Below are 20221 nucleotides of genomic sequence, written 5' to 3'. Positions count from 1 at the left end.
AGTATAAAACCCAGTATGTCCTTGTCATCTGAAAGCTGCAGTGACGTCAGCAGCTCAACCTACTCTTGCCTGCAGCCAATCACAGCCCTCCTCAGCCTCCTCCTCCTCTCATTGGCTGAGCAGCAGCAGCAGGTCAGAGATTTAAAGGGCCAGTCGCACATAAACAATACAAAGAGAACAGAAAACCGTGTTCTTGATATTTCCTGTAACTAATAATAACTAATATAAAACGAATGTTGATAACATGAGTAACCAACAGACCTGTCAATCATCCTGAGTGACGACCGCTGTGTCCAATCCTGTGCCGTTAAAGCTTGGTGGGGCGGGGCTTCACATGAGACGTTAGAGTAAAATATATAATAATAATAAAGATAATAATGAATTGATTTATATACGGGTATTCCATTTTAATATATAATATTATTGGAAGAATATTATTTGAAAATAGTAATAAAATAGTAAACGTTTATTTAAATTAAAATAATAACATTTAAATAATAAAATAAAATAAATTGCTCTTTTTGTCATTTCACAGTACAGGTACTATGTAACGAAGTTGTTCCTCTGCATTTGATCCATCCTAGTGTTAGGAGCAGTGTGCCCGGGGAGTAGTGTAGCGGTGCCTTGCTCAGGGACACCTCGGTAGTACTTGGTCTTGCCGGGACTCGAACTGGTGACCTTCCAGATGCCAAGCCAAGTCCCTATCGACTTCGACACCATCACACACACTTTTAATATAGCACCATTAAAGTATTAATATATTATTATCAGAATACTTTTTAAATATGGTATTATAATAGTAAGCAATATATAATACAGCACTATTACAGTAGTCTATTTATATTTAAATGTGGTAAGAGTACGGCTGTGTTTTTACAGATATTATAAAAGATGTGTTAGATATTTAAATGACTCTTGATCCCTGCGTCCCTCTGAGTGTTGAATAAAGTTTTCTGTCTTTGAATAAAGCAGCGTTCACTGTCCCCTCGTACGTTTGGGCGCCGGGTCTCGTTACCGGGAAACCATTTTCTGTATGTGTCCTCAATGCTATCGCTGCATAAACCCACGATATGAACGTGACCTGAATGCAGCACGCTGTGTGTTCCTGTATTTAATCACAGCTCCAGGTGCATTGTGGGACATTAACAAAGGTCACAGCGGCCCTAATCCTCGTTACCATGGAAACCAATGAGTTCACAGGATGAGTGTGATGTCACTTGAAGGCGAGACGCCTGATTGGATGTTTAGATGAAGGCAGTGATGAAGGGGAAGGAGGCGGGGTATGTAAAGTCAAAAAGGGGGGGGATAGATATGTGTGTGTGTGTGTGTGTGTGTGTGTGTGTGTGTGTGTGTGTGTGTGTGTGTGTGTGTGTGTGTGTGTGTGTGTGTGTGTGTGTGTGTGTGTGTGTGTGTGTGTGTGTGTGTGTGTGTGTGTGTGTGTGTGTGTGTGTGTGTGTGTGTGTGTGTGTGTGTGTGTGTGTGTGTGTGTGTGTGAGTATATGTCACCCTCTGGTGGACAGACGCAGGAGCAGTCGTCTGAGTTTAGATGAAAAACAGGTTTTAAAGAGAATGATGTTCAGGTGTATATCAGTATATAGTGTCTCTACTTTAAAGAGTCCTCTCCTGCTGATGTTCAGGTGTATATCAGTATGTAGTGTCTCTACTTTAAAGAGTCCTCTCCTGCTGATGTTCAGGTGTATATCAGTATGTAGTGTCTCTACTTTAAAGAGTCCTCTCCTGCTGATGTTCAGGTGTATATCAGTATGTAGTGTCTCTACTTTAAAGAGTCCTCTCCTGCTGATGTTCAGGTGTATATCAGTATATAGTGTCTCTACTTTAAAGAGTCCTCTCCTGCTGATGTTCAGGTGTATATCAGTATGTAGTGTCTCTACTTTAAAGAGTCCTCTCCTGCTGATGTTCAGGTGTATATCAGTATGTAGTGTCTCTACTTTAAAGAGTCCTCTCCTGCTGATGTTCAGGTGTATATCAGTATATAGTGTCTCTACTTTAAAGAGTCCTCTCCTGCTGATGTTCAGGTGTATATCAGTATATAGTGTCTCTACTTTAAAGAGTCCTCTCCTGCTGATGTTCAGGTGTATATCAGTATATAGTGTATCTACTTTAAAGAGTCCTCTCCTGCTGATGTTCAGGTGTATATCAGTATGTAGTGTCTCTACTTTAAAGAGTCCTCTCCTGCTGATGTTCAGGTGTATATCAGTATGTAGTGTCTCTACTTTAAAGAGTCCTCTCCTGCTGATGTTCAGGTGTATATCAGTATGTAGTGTCTCTACTTTAAAGAGTCCTCTCTTGATGATGTTCAGGTGTATATCAGTATGTAGTGTCTCTACTTTAAAGAGTCCTCTCCTGCTGATGTTCAGGTGTATATCAGTATGTAGTGTCTCTACTTTAAAGAGTCCTCTCCTGCTGATGTTCAGGTGTATATCACTATGTAGTGTCTCTACTTTAAAGAGTCCTCTCCTGCTGATGTTCAGGTGTATATCAGTATGTAGTGTCTCTACTTTAAAGAGTCCTCTCCTGCTGATGTTCAGGTGTATATCAGTATGTAGTGTCTCTACTTTAAAGAGTCCTCTCCTGCTGATGTTCAGGTGTATATCAGTATGTAGTGTCTCTACTTTAAAGAGTCCTCTCCTGCTGATGTTCAGGTGTATATCAGTATGTGGTGTCTCTACTTTAAAGAGTCCTCTCCTGCTGATGTTCAGGTGTATATCAGTATGTAGTGTCTCTACTTTAAAGAGTCCTCTCCTGCTGATGTTCAGGTGTATATCAGTATGTAGTGTCTCTACTTTAAAGAGTCCTCTCCTGCTGATGTTCAGGTGTATATCAGTATGTAGTGTCTCTACTTTAAAGAGTCCTCTCCTGCTGATGTTCAGGTGTATATCAGTATGTAGTGTCTCTACTTTAAAGAGTCCTCTCCTGCTGATGTTCAGGTGTATATCAGTATGTAGTGTCTCTACTTTAAAGAGTCCTCTCCTGATGATGTTCAGGTGTATATCAGTATGTAGTGTCTCTACTTTAAAGAGTCCTCTCCTGCTGATGTTCAGGTGTATATCAGTATGTAGTGTATCTACTTTAAAGAGTCCTCTCCTGCTGATGTTCAGGTGTATATCAGTATGTAGTGCCTCTACTTTAAAGAGTCCTCTCCTGCTGATGTTCAGGTGTATATCAGTATGTAGTGTCTCTACTTTAAAGAGTCCTCTCCTGCTGATGTTCAGGTGTATATCAGTATGTAGTGTCTCTACTTTAAAGAGTCCTCTCTTGATGATGTTCAGGTGTATATCAGTATGTAGTGTCTCTACTTTAAAGAGTCCTCTCCTGCTGATGTTCAGGTGTATATCAGTATGTAGTGTCTCTACTTTAAAGAGTCCTCTCCTGCTGATCTTCAGGTGTATATCAGTATGTAGTGTCTCTACTTTAAAGAGTCCTCTCCTGCTGATGTTCAGGTGTATATCAGTATGTAGTGTCTCTACTTTAAAGAGTCCTCTCCTGCTGATGTTCAGGTGTATATCAGTATGTAGTGTCTCTACTTTAAAGAGTCCTCTCCTGCTGATGTTCAGGTGTATATCAGTATGTAGTGTCTCTACTTTAAAGAGTCCTCTCCTGCTGATGTTCAGGTGTATATCAGTATGTAGTGTCTCTACTTTAAAGAGTCCTCTCCTGCTGATGTTCAGGTGTATATCACTATGTAGTGTCTCTACTTTAAAGAGTCCTCTCCTGCTGATGTTCAGGTGTATATCACTATGTAGTGTCTCTACTTTAAAGAGTCCTCTCCTGCTGATGTTCAGGTGTATATCAGTATGTAGTGTCTCTACTTTAAAGAGTCCTCTCCTGCTGATGTTCAGGTGTATATCAGTATGCAGTGTCTCTACTTTAAAGAGTCCTCTCCTGCTGATGTTCAGGTGTATATCAGTATGTAGTGTCTCTACTTTAAAGAGTCCTCTCCTGCTGATGTTCAGGTGTATATCAGTATGTAGTGTCTCTACTTTAAAGAGTCCTCTCCTGCTGATGTTCAGGTGTATATCAGTATGTAGTGTCTCTACTTTAAAGAGTCCTCTCCTGATGATGTTCAGGTGTATATCAGTATGTAGTGTCTCTACTTTAAAGAGTCATCTCCTGCTGATGTTCAGGTGTATATCAGTATGTAGTGTATCTACTTTAAAGAGTCCTCTCCTGCTGATGTTCAGGTGTATATCAGTATGTAGTGTCTCTACTTTAAAGAGTCCTCTCCTGCTGATGTTCAGGTGTATATCAGTGTGTAGTGTCTCTACTTTAAAGAGTCCTCTCCTGCTGATGTTCAGGTGTATATCAGTGTGTAGTGTCTCTACTTTAAAGAGTCCTCTCCTGCTGATGTTCAGGTGTATATCAGTGTGTAGTGTCTCTACTTTAAAGAGTCCTCTCCTGCTGATGTTCAGGTGTATATCAGTATGTAGTGTATCTACTTTAAAGAGTCCTCTCCTGCTGATGTTCAGGTGTATATCAGTATGTAGTGTCTCTACTTTAAAGAGTCCTCTCCTGCTGATGTTCAGGTGTATATCAGTATGTAGTGTCTCTACTTTAAAGAGTCCTCTCCTGCTGATGTTCAGGTGTATATCAGTATGCAGTGTCTCTACTTTAAAGAGTCCTCTCCTGCTGATGTTCAGGTGTATATCAGTATGTAGTGTCTCTACTTTAAAGAGTCCTCTCCTGCTGATGTTCAGGTGTATATCAGTATGTAGTGTCTCTACTTTAAAGAGTCCTCTCCTGCTGATGTTCAGGTGTATATCAGTATGTAGTGTCTCTACTTTAAAGAGTCCTCTCCTGATGATGTTCAGGTGTATATCAGTATGTAGTGTCTCTACTTTAAAGAGTCATCTCCTGCTGATGTTCAGGTGTATATCAGTATGTAGTGTATCTACTTTAAAGAGTCCTCTCCTGCTGATGTTCAGGTGTATATCAGTATGTAGTGTCTCTACTTTAAAGAGTCCTCTCCTGCTGATGTTCAGGTGTATATCAGTGTGTAGTGTCTCTACTTTAAAGAGTCCTCTCCTGCTGATGTTCAGGTGTATATCAGTGTGTAGTGTCTCTACTTTAAAGAGTCCTCTCCTGCTGATGTTCAGGTGTATATCAGTGTGTAGTGTCTCTACTTTAAAGAGTCCTCTCCTGCTGATGTTCAGGTGTATATCAGTATGTAGTGTATCTACTTTAAAGAGTCCTCTCCTGCTGATGTTCAGGTGTATATCAGTATGTGGTGTCTCTACTTTAAAGAGTCCTCTCCTGCTGATGTTCAGGTGTATATCAGTATGTAGTGTCTCTACTTTAAAGAGTCCTCTCCTGCTGATGTTCAGGTGTATATCAGTATGTAGTGTCTCTACTTTAAAGAGTCCTCTCCTGCTGATGTTCAGGTGTATATCAGTATGTAGTGTCTCTACTTTAAAGAGTCCTCTCCTGCTGATGTTCAGGTGTATATCAGTATGTAGTGTCTCTACTTTAAAGAGTCCTCTCCTGCTGATGTTCAGGTGTATATCAGTATGTAGTGTCTCTACTTTAAAGAGTCCTCTCCTGCTGATGTTCAGGTGTATATCAGTATGTAGTGTCTCTACTTTAAAGAGTCCTCTCCTGCTGATGTTCAGGTGTATATCAGTATGTAGTGTCTCTACTTTAAAGAGTCCTCTCCTGCTGATGTTCAGGTGTATATCAGTATGTAGTGTCTCTTCTTTAAAGAGTCTTCTCCTGCTGATGTTCAGGTGTATATCAGTATGTAGTGTCTCTACTTTAAAGAGTCCTCTCCTGCTGATGTTCAGGTGTATATCAGTATGTAGTGTCTCTACTTTAAAGAGTCCTCTCCTGCTGATGTTCAGGTGTATATCAGTATGTAGTGTCTCTACTTTAAAGAGTCCTCTCCTGCTGATGTTCAGGTGTATATCAGCATGTAGTGTCCCTACTTTAAAGAGTCCTCTCCTGGTGAGGGTCAGGTGAAGGCCTTAAACCCACGGTGCGTTCAGGGTCACTGAAGGCCTTAAACCCACGGTGCGTTCAGGGTCAACCCAGCATCTCTGCAGGATTTAAACCTGTGGTGCGTTCAGGGTCTCTGCAGGCCTTACACCCATGGTGCGTTCAGGGTCTCTGCAGGCCTTATCCGTGGTGCGTTCAGGGTCTCTGGAGGATTTAAACCTGTGGTGCGTTCAGGGTCTCTGCAGGCCTTAAACCCGTGGTGAGTTCAAGGTCTCTGCAGGCCTTAAACCCGTGGTGCGTTCAGGGTCTCTGGAGGATTTAAACCTGTGGTGCGTTCAGGGTCTCTGCAGGCCTTAAACCCGTGGTGAGTTCAGGGTCTCTGCAGGCCTTAAACCTGTGGTGCGTTCAGGGTCTCTGGAGGATTTAAACCTGTAGTGCGTTCAGGGTCTCTGCAGGCCTTAAACCCGTGGTGCGTTCAGGGTCTCTGCAGGCCTTAAACCCGTGGTGCGTTCAGGGTCTCTGGAGGATTTAAACCTGTGGTGCGTTCATGGTCTCTGCAGGCCTTAAACCCGTGGTGAGTTCACGGTCTCTGCAGGCCTTAAACCCGTGGTGCGTTCAGGGTCTCTGGAGGATTTAAACCTGTGGTGCATTCAGGGTCTCTGCAGGCCTTAAACCCGTGGTGCGTTCAGGGTCCCGCAGGCATCCTGTGCTGGGAGGGGGTGTTGAGGTTGGGGTCCTGGTCTCCATGGTAACACTTCCCCAGGTTCTTGATGACGCTCTGAGTGAAGCTGCTGTCCAGAATCCATCCCGACGAATCAGAGTCCGGATCCCCGAGGCGCAGAACCTCCTCCATCGCAGTCTGCAGGTACCGGACCCCCGTCAGAACCAGCAGCTGGGGGAACAGTTAGCAGCTAGAGTAGTACCAGTAGTACCCAGTAGTACCTAGTAGTACCCAGTGGCACCCAGTAGTACCCAGTATTACTCAGTAGTACCCAGTGGTACCCAGTAGTACCCAGTAGTACCCAGTATTACCCAGTAGTACCCCGTGGTACCAAGTAATACCCAGTAGTACCCAGTGGTACCCAGTAGTACCTAGTAGTACCCAGTAGTACCCAGTGGTACCCAGTGGTACCCAGTAGTACCAAGTAGTACCCAGTGGTACCCAGTAGTACCCAGTATTACCCAGTAGTACCCAGTAGTACCCAGAAGTACCCAGAAGTACCCAGTAGTACCCAGTAGTACCCAGTGGTACCCAGTAATACCCAGTAGTATCCAGTAGTACCCAGTAGTACCCAGTGGTACCCAGTAGTACCTAGTAGTACCCAGTAGTACCCAGTGGCACCCAGTGGTACCCAGTGGTACCCAGTAGTACCCAGTAGTACCCAGTGGTACCCAGTATTACCCAGTAGTACCCAGTAGTACCCAGAAGTACCCAGAAGTACCCAGTAGTACCCAGTAGTACCCAGTGGTACCCAGTAATACTCAGTAGTACCCAGTAGTACCCAGTAGTAGTACCTCAAAGAGCCAGATGAGCAGCACGGTGAACCCGATGGTCTGCAGGAGCCCCCTGTAGTGGTCCACCAGCACCTGCCGGCAGCCCCCCCCCCACTGGTTCAGCTGGTCCCAGTTGAAGGTCTGCGAGGCATCTCGGAGCTGCGTCTGGATGCAGGGCCGCGGGGAGGAGGGGCTGCAGCAGCTGAAGGGCACGCTGTCCTGGAGGAACTGCCCCCCCACGTTACTCCTGAGGCGCCTGCAGGGGGGTTAAGGTCTGTTTAAGGTTTAAGGTCTCATTAAGGTCTGTGATGTGCACTACAGAGACCTGAACTACAGAGACCTGAACTACAGAGACCTGTACTACAGAGACCTGAACTATAGAGACCTGAACTACAGAGACCTGCACTACAGAGACCTGAACTACAGAGACCTGTACTACAGAGACCTGCACTATAGAGACCTGAACTACAGAGACCTGCACTACAGAGACCTGAACTACAGAAACCTGCACTAGAGACCTGCACTACAGAGACCTGAACTACAGAGACCTGCACTACAGAGACCTGTACTACAGAGACCTGTACTACAGAGACCTGCACTACAGAGACCTGCACTACAGAGACCTGCACTACAGAGACCTGTACTACAGAGACCTGCACTACAGAGACCTGCACTACAGAGACCTGAACTACAGAGACCTGAACTACAGAGACCTTTACTACAGGGACCTGCACTACAGAGACCTGAACTACAGAGACCTGCACTACAGAGACCTGAACTACAGAGACCTGTTTGACAGAGACCTGTTCTACAGAGACCTGAACTACAGAGACCTGTTCGACAGAGACCTGTTCTACAGAGACCTGAACTACAGAGACCTGAACTACAGAGACCTGCACTCAGCTGATCTTCCACCAAAAGGGAGGTCCACCTAAACCCAAATAACTGGAGGTCCCCCTTTGGCTTTCAGGCGTAGACACTCTTGTCTGTGTTAGCCGACATTAGCTTTAGGAGCTGGATCACAAACCAAAACCTTGTATGATGTGGTTCCAAAGAGGAACCGGGTTCTAATGAAAACCAGATGTGGACCTGTGGCTAAAGACTACTCTAAACCCCCAGCAGAGGACACTTACTCCACTACGCTGCTGCTGGTCATGTCCAGGTAGCGGTTGCTGATCCACTGGACCTGGAACCAGTCCCGGTACCCAGCGTTCCCACAGCACTGGAACTGGATCTGCAGCAGGTCCACGGTCTTCTTCAGGTAGCAGCGGCCCGGCGTGTCTGTGTCTTTGTAGAAACGCATGGCGTTCTGCAGGCCCAGCAGCAGCGAGTCCTCCAGCTGGCTCTGGACCCCGTAGCACAGCAGCGCCCCCCCTAGGATGCAGGCGGTGAAGCAGAGGCTGCAGACCACGTAGGGCATCAGGACCAGTTTCCAGCGCAGGAACCTGTTGGGGTCGGCGCAGTCCAGGCAGATCTTCCCCCCAAGGAAGTTGATGCCGCAGGCCGCCAGCCCGGTGCTGATCAGGACGTGAGGCACGTAGAGGATCCCGGGCCCCGACATCACTTCCTGCCACTTCTGGATCTCCACTCTGAGGAACAAGCCCAGTCCAAAGAGGAGGGCCCCCGTCAGGACGGAGACCCAGTTGAGCAGCCAGAGGACCTCAGCCAGCTTCTCTCGCTCCGCCTTGGTGAAGGTCCGCCTCCCGACCGCCATCAGATCCACTTCCTGTGTGGATCACGTCCAGGCCGGAAACATGTCCGCAATAGAGTTATTTAAGTTCCACCTGGACCAGTGGCCTTCACAAGGCCTCTCTCTGGGGAACAGGTCTTCCCCTCAACATGGACCAGGGGGCCTTCACAAGGCGTCTCTCTGGGGAACAGGTCTTCCCTTTAACTTCGACCAGGGGGCCTTCACAAGGTGTCTCTCTGGGGAACAGGTCTTCCCCTCCACCTGGACCAGGGGGCCTTCACAAGGCGTCTCTCTGGGGAACAGGTCTTTCCCGCACCATGATTAGGTTTCTCTGGGTCCTCCAATCAGGTTTCACATCCTGCTGCCCATTCTTGGAAGTTCCTCGATTGACTTACAAAATGGTGCAGATTGTGGACTCCACTTCAGACCCAAACCCTGGGGTCACAGAGGAGCAGGACTCACATACAGTCCACATGAGTCTGAGAGGGTTCAGAGTTTCGGGTTCAGGGTCCAGAGTTCAGGATCCAGAGTTCAGGGTCCAGAGTTCAGGGTCCAGGGTCCAGAGTTTAGGTTCCAGAGCTCAGACTTCATGGACCTACCTGTGGACAGGAAATAAAGACAGTTAACCTGTGGACAGAGTCTACCTGTGGACAGAGTCTACCTGTGGACAGAGTCTACCTGTGGACAGAGTCTACCTGTGGACAGAGTCTACCTGTGGACAGAGTCTACTTGTGGACAGAGTCTACCTGTGGACAGAGTCTACCTGTGGACAGAGTCTACCTGTGGACAGAGTCTACTTGTGGACAGAGTCTACCTGTGGACAGAGTCTACCTGTGGACAGAGTCTCTACTTGTGGACAGAGTCTACCTGTGGACGGGAAATGGATGCCTCCTCTGCAGTGTCTCACAGGTTTTGCAGCAGAGTTGTGAGAGTCTGCTGGCTTGCACCGCTAATCTGCTTACAGCTAATCAGCCTGGTAATACCCCCCCCCCCCCCCCCAGCTGCACTGTCAGCCTGGTAATACCCCCCCCCCCCCCCCCCTCCCAGCTGCACTGTCAGCCTGGCAATACCCCCCCCCCAGCTGCACTGTCAGCCTGGTAAATACCCCCCCCCCCCCCAGCTGCACTGTCAGCCTGGTAATACCCCCCCCCCCCCTCCCAGCTGCACCGTCAGCCTGGCAATACCCCCCCCCCCAGCTGCACTGTCAGCCTGGTAATACCCCCCCCCCCCCAGCTGCACTGTCAGCCTGGTAATACCCCCCCCCCCAGCTGCACTGTCAGCCTGGTAATACCCCCCCCCCAGCTGCACTGTCAGCCTGGTAATACCCCCCCCCCCAGCTGCAACTGTCAGCCTGGTAATACCCCCCCCCCCAGCTGCACTGTCAGCCTGGTAATACCCCCCCACCCCCCCCCCCCCCAGCTGCACTGTCAGCCTGGTAATACCCCCCCCCCCCAGCTGCACTGTCAGCCTGGTAATACCCCCCCCCAGCTGCACTGTCAGCCTGGTAATACCCCCCCCCCCCAGCTGCACTGTCAGCCTGGTAATACCCCCCCCCAGCTGCACTGTCAGCCTGGTAATACCCCCCCCCCCAGCTGGCACTGTCAGCCTGGTAATACCCCCCCCAGCTGCACTGTCAGCCTGGTAATACCCCCCCCCCCCAGCTGCACTGTCAGCCTGGTAATACCCCCCCCCAGCAGCTGCACTGTCAGCCTGGTAATACCCCCCCCCCCCAGCTGCACTGTCAGCCTGGTAATACCCCCCCCCCCCAGCTGCACTGTCAGCCTGTAATACCCCCCCCCCAGCTGCACTGTCAGCCTGGTAATACCCCCCCCCCCAGCTGCACTGTCAGCCTGGCAATACCCCCCCCCCCAGCTGACTGCAGCCTGGTCAATACACCCCCCCCCCAGCTGCCCTGTCAGCCTGGTAATACCCCCCCCCCCCAGCTGCACTGTCAGCCTGGTAATCCCCCCCCCCCCCAGCTGCAACTGTCAGCCTGGTAATCCCCCCCCCCCCCAGCTGCACTGTCAGCCTGGTAATACCCCCCCCCCAGCTGCACTGTCAGCCTGGTAATACCCCCCCCCCCCAGCTGCACTGTCAGCCTGGTAATACCCCCCCCCCCAGCTGCACTGCCAGCCTGGTAATACCCCCCCCCCCAGCTGCACTGTCAGCCTGGTAATACAGATACTAATATCTCTAGGGTTGTAACTTCAGGCACGAGTTTAGAAGTGTGTTTCTATTTATTGTTAGTTGTACCATCTACTCTGATATGTTCATGTCATTTTCAAACTGGAGTTTAGACATTATTTAAACGATTTGTATTTATTAAAACAATCTTCTTTTTTTTAACAACATTGAGTTTTTAGTCCTATTTAACATTTATTTATATTTATACTATTTTATTCACTCTTATTTATATTTATACTGAAGTCTAGACATGCTGTGACGTCATGTATCCAGAGGGTTTCCTGTGTAGGAGGGCGGGGCTTCCGTGTTCCTCAGGGAGACAGGTGAGTCACTTCCGGGACCGGGAGATCCTCCTTCAAAAATAAAGCATGAAGGTTTGGTATGAAGTATAAATACACATTTTAAAAGTCACGATACCTGTACTTTCACTTTGAAATACTATGAAACCATCAAACAGGTAAATCAGTTACGATACCTGTACTTTCACTTTAAAGCGGCCAAACGGTGGTACTGCAGCTCCCGGAAGTGCTCCCCTGGTGAAGCCCATAGGAATGACTCTAGCGGCCAAACGGTGGTACTGCAGCTCCCGTGATGTCATTTTGACCCAGAAAGACATCACCATTGACTTACATTGAGAAAGAGACGTCTGTAAATCAGTGTATGATTTAATTTTAACTAAATAAACTCCCCAGCACGAACTCCTTTATGTCCATTATACAAGTTATATGTTTTATCAAGTTATATGTATTATCATGTTATAGATGTATTATCTTTCATGTTATAGATGTATTATCTTTCATGTTATAGATGTGTTATCTCTCATGTTATGTGTGTATTATCTCTCATGTTATGTGTATTATCTCACATGTTATATGTATTATATCTCACATGTTATGTGTATTATCTCACATGTTATGTGTATTATCTCTCATGTTATATATGTATTATCTCTCATGTTATATGTATTATCTCTCATGTTATATATGTATTATCTCTCATGTTGTATGTATTATCTCTCATGTTATATATGTATTATCTCACATGTTATGTGTGTTATCTATATGTTATAAAATGATCGGAACCCCGCCTCGCTCTCGTTGTTGAGTCTTTTAATTTGAAAGTCCGTGTGACCGGAAGTGTGTGTGTGTGTGTGCGTATGCAGCTCTCGGATCAGCCATATTCCTCCGGAAACTCCTGATCCCGGTGATCCCGGTACTGACGGGTACTGACGGGTACTGACGGTACTGACGGTGAAGAGAGACAAAAGAGAGACATGTTTCGGCGCTGAGGCCCCGCTTACACCGGATTACAGACACTCCGGAGGAGGATCAGCGACACCCGGAGCTAACGAGCAGCTAACTGAGGTACTGACGTTACTGACGGCTCCTCCCGGTCTCTCCCGGTCCCTCTTCCCGGTCCCTATATTTATATATACATATATATATATAAGTATATATATATATATATATATATATATATGTGTGTATATATATATATGTGTGTATATATATATATATATATATATGTATATTCTGCTCATAGTCTGACGCTCTGTAGTACTTGTGTATTCACTGTGTAGTACTTTTACTGTCACTACTGTCACCTGCTATCACAACGCTTATATATACTGTTGTACTTTAATCTATACTACAGTACTTTGTCAAGCTGGATGTGTATTGTTGTACTTTATACTATAAATACTACTGTACTTTGTGTAATTATACTTATACGTTCTGGAGGACCTGCAGTACTTGTAGTACTTGTACATGTTGACAGTAAAGTGTTGTTGTGTTGCAGGATGTCTGCGGTGGCCCGGCTGAAGGTTCTGGAGGACCTGCTGCTGCAGCAGAAGGCTTCAGGCTGCCTGAGTGTGGAGGCTCTGCTGGACCTGCTGCTCTGCTTCTACACCGAGTGCAGCAGCTGCCCTCTGAAGAGGGAGAAGCACGTCAACGACTTCCTGACATGGGGTGAGTGTGTGTACATATACATATATAAAGGATATATGAACCGGTAACTGCTGTTACGACCGGTACCAGTCGTTAGGACCTGTACCTGCTTTTAGGACCGGTATCTGCCGTTAGGACCGGTACCTGCTGTTAGGACCGGTATCTGCCGTTAGGACCGGCACCGTTAGGACCTGTACCTGCCGTTATTACCGGTACCTGCCATTAGGACCGGCACCTGCCGCTAGGACCTGTACCTGCCGTTATTACCTGTACCTGCCGTTATTACCCGTACCTGCTGTTAGGACCGGCACCGTTAGGACCTGTACCTGCCGTTATTACTGGTACCTGCCGTTATTACCGGTACCTGCCTTTAGAACCGGCACCTGCCATTAGGACCTGTACCTGCCGTTAGGACCGGTACCTGCCGTTAGGACCGGCACCGTTAGGACCTGTACCTGCCGTTATTACCGGTACCTGCCTTTAGAACCGGCACCTGCCATTAGGACCTTTACCTGCCGTTATTACCGGTACCTGCCATTAGGACCTGTACCTGCCGTTAGGACCGGTACCTGCCGTTAGAACCGGCACCTGCCGTTAGGACCTGTATGTTCCGTTAGTACCGGCACCTGCCGTTAAGACCGGTATCCAAGGGTGTAACTTTGGTTTGAGAAGTGGGGGACACACCAAACAACTATATTGAATAGATGGAAATATTTGTTTACAAAGATGACCATTCCCTTTGAGACCCACTGAGATAACTTGGACTAAAGTTTACAATCTAATCCCTCAGAGTCCTTTAGTTCACTGAGCTGACGTGATCTCAGCCTCTCAGTCCGACAGGAGAGAGCTCTCCCTCTCCTTACTGTTGAAACAGCTCCTAATCTCCGTTAGCTCCGAGCTAGCACCAGATGCTAACAACAACCCCCGTAACTCTCTCTGTCTCTCTCTCTCTCTCTCTCTCTCTCTCTCACAAAATGTGCTCGTACCACACACACACAGACGCTCCTCCATGACGATGACCTCTTGCCTAAAAAATAAGAATAAACACATTTGAAAAGTGGGGGGGGGGACACAAACAGGATTTTGAAAAGTGGGGGGGACACAAACGGAATTTTGAAAAGTGGGGGAGACCTGCCGTTAGGACCGGCACCGTTAGGACCTGTACCTGCCGTTAGGACCTGTAGCTGCCGTTAGGACCGGCACCTGCCGTTAGGACAGTGCCTGTAAACCGGAGGAGAACGCTGGCATTTCTCCTCCTACTTGAAAGACTACGGAGGGATAGGGTCTGCAAAATTAGTTTGTGTGTATATATATATATATATATGCTATATATATATGCTATATATGCTCTGACCGTTCCACTTCCTGCCTGCCCGACCTGCCGTTAGGACCGGTACCTGCCGTTAGGACCGGTACCTGCCGTTAGTACCGGTGCCTGCCGTTAGTACCGGTGCCTGCCGTTAGTACCGGTGCCTGCCGTTAGTACCGGTGCCTGCCGTTAGTACCGGTGCCTGTTTATAGGACCGGTACCTGCCGTTAGTGTTGTGTGTGTGTGTGTGTGTGTGTGTGTGTGTGTGTGTGTGTGTGTGTGTGTGTGTGTGTGTGTGTGTGTGTGTGTGTGTGTGTGGGTGTGTGTGTGTGTGTGTGTGTGTGGTGTGTGTGTGTGTGATGTGTGTGTGTGTGTGTGTGGTGTGTGTGTGTGTGTGTGTGTGTGGTGTGTGTGTGTGTGTTGTGTGTGTGTGTGTGTGTGTGTGTGTGTGTGTGTGTGTGAACTGAGCAGCACAGCCCGCAAGGTCCTAGTGCCCCCTTCCTCTTGTATCACTATGAGTATTAGAAGTAATATTATTATAATACTAAAGTCTTACATTACTAAAGTTTAGTATTTCTATACAATCGAGAACATCTGTTTAATAAAATAACTCTTTGTTATAAAAACACTGTCCTCTCTCTGTCCAAAGGAGGTGATGTGTATTTATACGAGGTGATGTGTATTTATATGAGTTGATGTGTATTTATATGAGTTGATGTGTATTTATATGAGGTGATGTGTATTTATGAGGTTATGTGTATGGGTTAGGGATGGGAAAGATGAATCGAATATTCAAAATTATTCAGGCATTCGAATATGAGGTTTTTTTTTTTGGGAGGGATGCCTGAGTTGATGACATATGATCAAATGGAATAATTCAATGTATATGACAGTGCCATAGCTAAGTGTGTTTGGTCTAAAGGTGTGTTTTGCTCCGCTCACCGGCCCCTCACAGCGGGCAGAGCTGCAGGTGCTGATCTCTCTCTCTCTCGCGTCCGGTTATACTTCACTCGCGTTTATGTCCAAATCCATCAGATCTAGTTCTAGCTAATGATATGGCTGCTGCCCCTCCCTACACGCAGATCACGCAGACTCAAACCTCATCTTATGCCCACATTCCAGCTGAGAGGGTCTTCTCTACAGCTGGCCTGATTGTGAATCGCCTCCGCACCCGCCTCTCCCCTGAGTAGACATGCTCATATTCTTAAAGAAGAATGAGTGTTGAATAGCTGCATTCTGTGATAGGCCCTGTTACAGGTTGATCTCTGTCGTGATAGGGTTACGTTACCCTAACCCTGTTACAGGTTGATCTCTGTCGTGATAGGGTTACGTTACCCTAACCCTGTTACAGGTTGATCTCTGTCGTGATAGGGTTACGTTACCCTAACCCTGTTACAGGTTGTTGATCTCTGTCGTGATAGGGTTACGTTACCCTAACCCTGTTACAGGTTGTTGATCTCTGTCGTGATAGGGTTACGTTACCCTAACCCTGTTACAGGTTGATCTCTGTCGTGATAGGGTTACGTTACCCTAACCCTGTTACAGGTTGTTGATCTCTGTCGTGATAGGGTTACGTTACCCTAACCCTGTTACAGGTTGATCTCTGTTGTGATAGGGTTACGTTACCCTAACCCTGTTACAGGTTGATCTCTGTCGTGATAGGGTTACGTTACCCTAACCCTGTTACAGGTTGATCTCTGTCGTGATAGGGTTACGTTACCCTAACCCTGTTACAGGTTGTTGATCTCTGTCGTGATAGGGTTACGTTACCCTAACCCTGTTACAGGTTGTTGATCTCTGTCGTGATAGGGTTACGTTACCCTAACCCTGTTACAAGTTGTTGATCTCTGTCGTGATAGGGTTACCCTAACCCTGTTACAGGTTATTGATCTCTGTCGTGATAGGGTTACGTTACCCTAACCCTGTTACAGGTTGTTGATCTCTGTTGTGATAGGGTTACGTTACCCTAACCCTGTTACAGGTTGTTGATCTCTGTCGTGATAGGGTTACCCTAACCCTGTTACAGGTTGTTGATCTCTGTCGTGATAGGGTTACGTTACCCTAACCCTGTTACAGGTTGTTGATCTCTGTCGTGATAGGGTTACCCTACCCCTGTTACAGGTTGTTGATCTCTGTCGTGATAGGGTTACGTTACCCTAACCCTGTTACAGGTTGTTGATCTCTGTCGTGATAGGGTTACGTTACCCTAACCCTGTTACAGGTTGTTATCTCTGTCGTGATAGGGTACGTTACCCTAACCCCTGTTACAGGTTGTTGATCTCTGTCGTGATAGGGTTACGTTACCCTGACCCTGTTACAGGTTGTTGATCTCTGTCGTGATAGGGTTACGTTACCCTGACCCTGTTACAGGTTGTTGATCTCTGTCGTGATAGGGTTACGTTACCCTGACCCTGTTACAGGTTGTTGATCTCTGTCGTGATAGGGTTACGTTACCCTGACCCTGTTACAGGTTGTTGATCTCTGTCGTGATAGGGTTACCCTAACCCTGTTACAGGTTATTGATCTCTGTCGTGATAGGGTTACGTTACCCTAACCCTGTTACAGGTTGTTGATCTCTGTTGTGATAGGGTTACGTTACCCTAACCCTGTTACAGGTTGTTGATCTCTGTCGTGATAGGGTTACCCTAACCCTGTTACAGGTTGTTGATCTCTGTCGTGATAGGGTTACCCTAACCCTGTTACAGGTTGTTGATCTCTGTCGTGATAGGGTTACGTTACCCTAACCCTGTTACAGGTTGTTGATCTCTGTCGTGATAGGGTTACGTTACCCTGACCCTGTTACAGGTTGTTGATCTCTGTCGTGATAGGGTTACGTTACCCTGACCCTGTTACAGGTTGTTGATCTCTGTCGTGATAGGGTTACGTTACCCTGACCCTGTTACAGGTTGTTGATCTCTGTCGTGATAGGGTTACGTTACCCTGACCCTGTTACAGGTTGTTGATCTCTGTCGTGATAGGGTTACGTTACCCTGACCCTGTTACAGGTTGTTGATCTCTGTCGTGATAGGGTTACGTTACCCTGACCCTGTTACAGGTTGATCTCTGTCGTGATAGGGTTACGTTACCCTAACCCTGTTACAGGTTGTTGATCTCTGTCGTGATAGGGTTACGTTACCCTAACCCTGTTACAGGTTGTTGATCTCTGTTGTGATAGGGTTACGTTACCCTAACCCTGTTACAGGTTGTTGATCTCTGTCGTGATAGGGTTACGTTACCCTAACCCCGTTACAGGTTGTTGATCTCTGTCATGATAGGGTTACGTTACCCTAACCCCGTTACAGGTTGTTGATCTCTGTTGTGATAGGGTTACGTTACCCTAACCCCGTTACAGGTTTTTGATCTCTGTTGTGATAGGGTTACGTTACCCTGACCCTGTTACAGGTTGATCTCTGTTGTGATAGGGTTACGTTACCCTAACCCTGTTACAGGTTGTTGATCTCTGTCGTGATAGGGTTACGTTACCCTAACCCTGTTACAGGTTGTTGATCTCTGTCGTGATAGGGTTAGGGTAACGTAACCCTATCACGACAGAGATCAGCAACCTGTAACAGGGTTAGGGTAACGTAACCCTGTTACAGGTTGCTGATCTCTGTCGTGATAGGGTTACGTTACCCTAACCCGTTATGTTGTTCCTGTATGATCCCTCTTTCATTTCAAAACCAAGTCATGTTTTAAGCATGAAAGCTGTAGGCCTATAGCTGTCAACTGTTCAAACTGTGATCACCAGTTCAATACATTTGACAAATTCGACTTGGTTTCTAAACTTATTTGAACATGTATTTATTTATTTTCTAAATTAATTAAAAAAAAAAGGTGTAATTTTTTTCCCCCACATCTTTTTTTTTTTTATAGGATATCTACATTTCAGTTAATCGGTTAACCGTTTTTTTGTGGGTCGAATATTCGAATATACATTTGCTTTCAAATTCCCATCCCTAATGTATATGAGGTGATATGTGTGTATATGAGGTGATATGTGTGTATATGAGGTGATATGTGTGTATATGAGGTGATATGTGTGTGGTGATATGTGTGTAGTGATATGTGTGTATATGAGGTGATATGTGTGTATATGAGGTGATATGTGTGTATATGAGGTGATATGTGTGTATATGAGGTGATATGTGTGTATATGAGGTGATTTGTGTGTATATGAGGTGATTTGTGTGTATATAAGGTGATATGTATGTATGAGGTGATATGTATATTTATATATGTATGTATTGTGTGCTCTCAGTGAAGCCGTTCAGCACCACGGTGAAGGACCTGCGGCTGCACAGAGACGACTTCGAGATGCTGAAGGTGATTGGACGAGGAGCTTTTGGAGAGGTAAGACTTCCTGTTGACCTCTGACCCCCCCCCCCCCCCCCATCACTGAATCCTTTAGGCCCAATCCCAAACCGCCCCCTACACCCTACCCCTACACACTACCCCTATACTCTACCCCTACACACTACCCCTCCGTTCGCGGGGAGGGTCCGCCACATTAAGTGCTGTTCCAAACCAACGAGTGTGGAGCGGTGTGGAGGGGGAGTGGGCTATCAAGCCCTCAAACAGCGAGTCTGCATCGGTGCTGACTTGAGACCGGTCTCTACCTGACCGGAGTCACGCTGTGTGTGTCCGTCAGGAAACACGCTGTTTACAGTTCCAGCAAACATCCACTGATAAACTGCGATGTTAACAACCTCATGATAACCTCATATTTTTTTAACTTAGGATCATACCTGTGTTTAGTCTAGAAAAAGGTAAATGTGTGCATTTTATTATAAAGTTGTGTATATTTACAGACTGTTGCAAAAACTAAGAAGCTTATAAACATCAGGTTTGAAACTAAAAGAGCTTTACAAAAAAGTAACACAATGAAAGATGTTTGGAGTTTTATTTGAGTTCTTAATTTACATGTTGTGTCAAAGACATGCTGATTTGATACCGTTGTTACATACAGTTACGGCATTTCCTGTTTCTGCCGGAGAGAGGGGAGTTTGTCCCAAAGCTTGCCGCTGTATTTACTCCCTCCATCTGAGAGGAGGAGCCTCGTTGAGCTGCGAGTGAGACTACAGACGGAGTTCACTCCGCCACGGAGGGGTAGGGTCGAGGGTGTGGTTTGGGATTGGGCCTCACTCTGTGAACATCTTTCATTATAATGATATATTTATTAACAGACGTTCAGTGTGGAGGGGTGGAGAACGAACAGGAAGTGTTTCCAGTGACATGTGGCTCTGCACTTCCTGTTTACAACAATCCACTTCCTGTCCGCTTCCTCTGGGCCTCCCTCAGGAGCTCAGGGGTTTTAAATAAACTTTATTGAAACAGAACGTTACAATACAAAGCGGGTAAAATCTGAATATAATAATAAACTATTAAACTAAACCCTACATTCCTGAGACATCATTTGTCATGACACACGTAGGAAAACATCTCGTAGCTTGAAAAATAAAAAAACATTAAGCATAATAATTAAACAAAATGCCTCTTGAGGGCACGAAGTGACAAAAACTTTCAACATGTCTCCATTAAACCCCATTGTAAGTTCAGCCTCATCTTTCTCCACCACAGCAGCCGCACACCTTGACCCCTCGATTCCACCGGGTCCGTCTGCGCCGCGTTACGGCTGCGCCGCGGTTTTGG

The 20221-nt window shown here is 46.6% G+C and overlaps 2 protein-coding genes across 2 annotated transcripts in view; one reads left to right on the top strand and one right to left on the bottom strand.

Moving 5' to 3' along the window:
* Nucleotides 1-6634: 6634 nt before the first annotated feature.
* On the bottom strand, nt 6635-9157 carry LOC117497420 (photoreceptor outer segment membrane glycoprotein 2-like). The gene is made up of 3 exons (XM_034149394.1): nt 8577-9157; nt 7465-7699; nt 6635-6841 (listed from the first exon to the last, which is right to left on the bottom strand). The coding sequence occupies exons 1-3, from the start codon at nt 9155-9157 to the stop codon at nt 6635-6637; spliced, it is 1023 nt and encodes a 340-aa protein (XP_034005285.1).
* A 3294-nt stretch (nt 9158-12451) lies between these two features.
* Nucleotides 12452-20221, top strand: part of cdc42bpb (CDC42 binding protein kinase beta (DMPK-like)) — a 49946-nt gene continuing 42176 nt past the window's right edge. The window contains 3 exon segments of the mRNA XM_034149396.1: nt 12452-12681; nt 13115-13284; nt 18831-18922. Coding sequence (XP_034005287.1) covers nt 13116-13284; nt 18831-18922 — 261 coding nt within the window. The 5' untranslated portion in view covers nt 12452-12681; nt 13115.

The sequence above is a fragment of the Trematomus bernacchii genome, unplaced genomic scaffold (assembly GCF_902827165.1).
Source record: "Trematomus bernacchii unplaced genomic scaffold, fTreBer1.1, whole genome shotgun sequence".
NCBI lineage: Eukaryota > Metazoa > Chordata > Actinopteri > Perciformes > Nototheniidae > Trematomus > Trematomus bernacchii.
The sequence above is the reverse complement of the archived record's forward strand: the minus strand, read 5'-3'. Positions and strand labels throughout refer to the sequence as shown.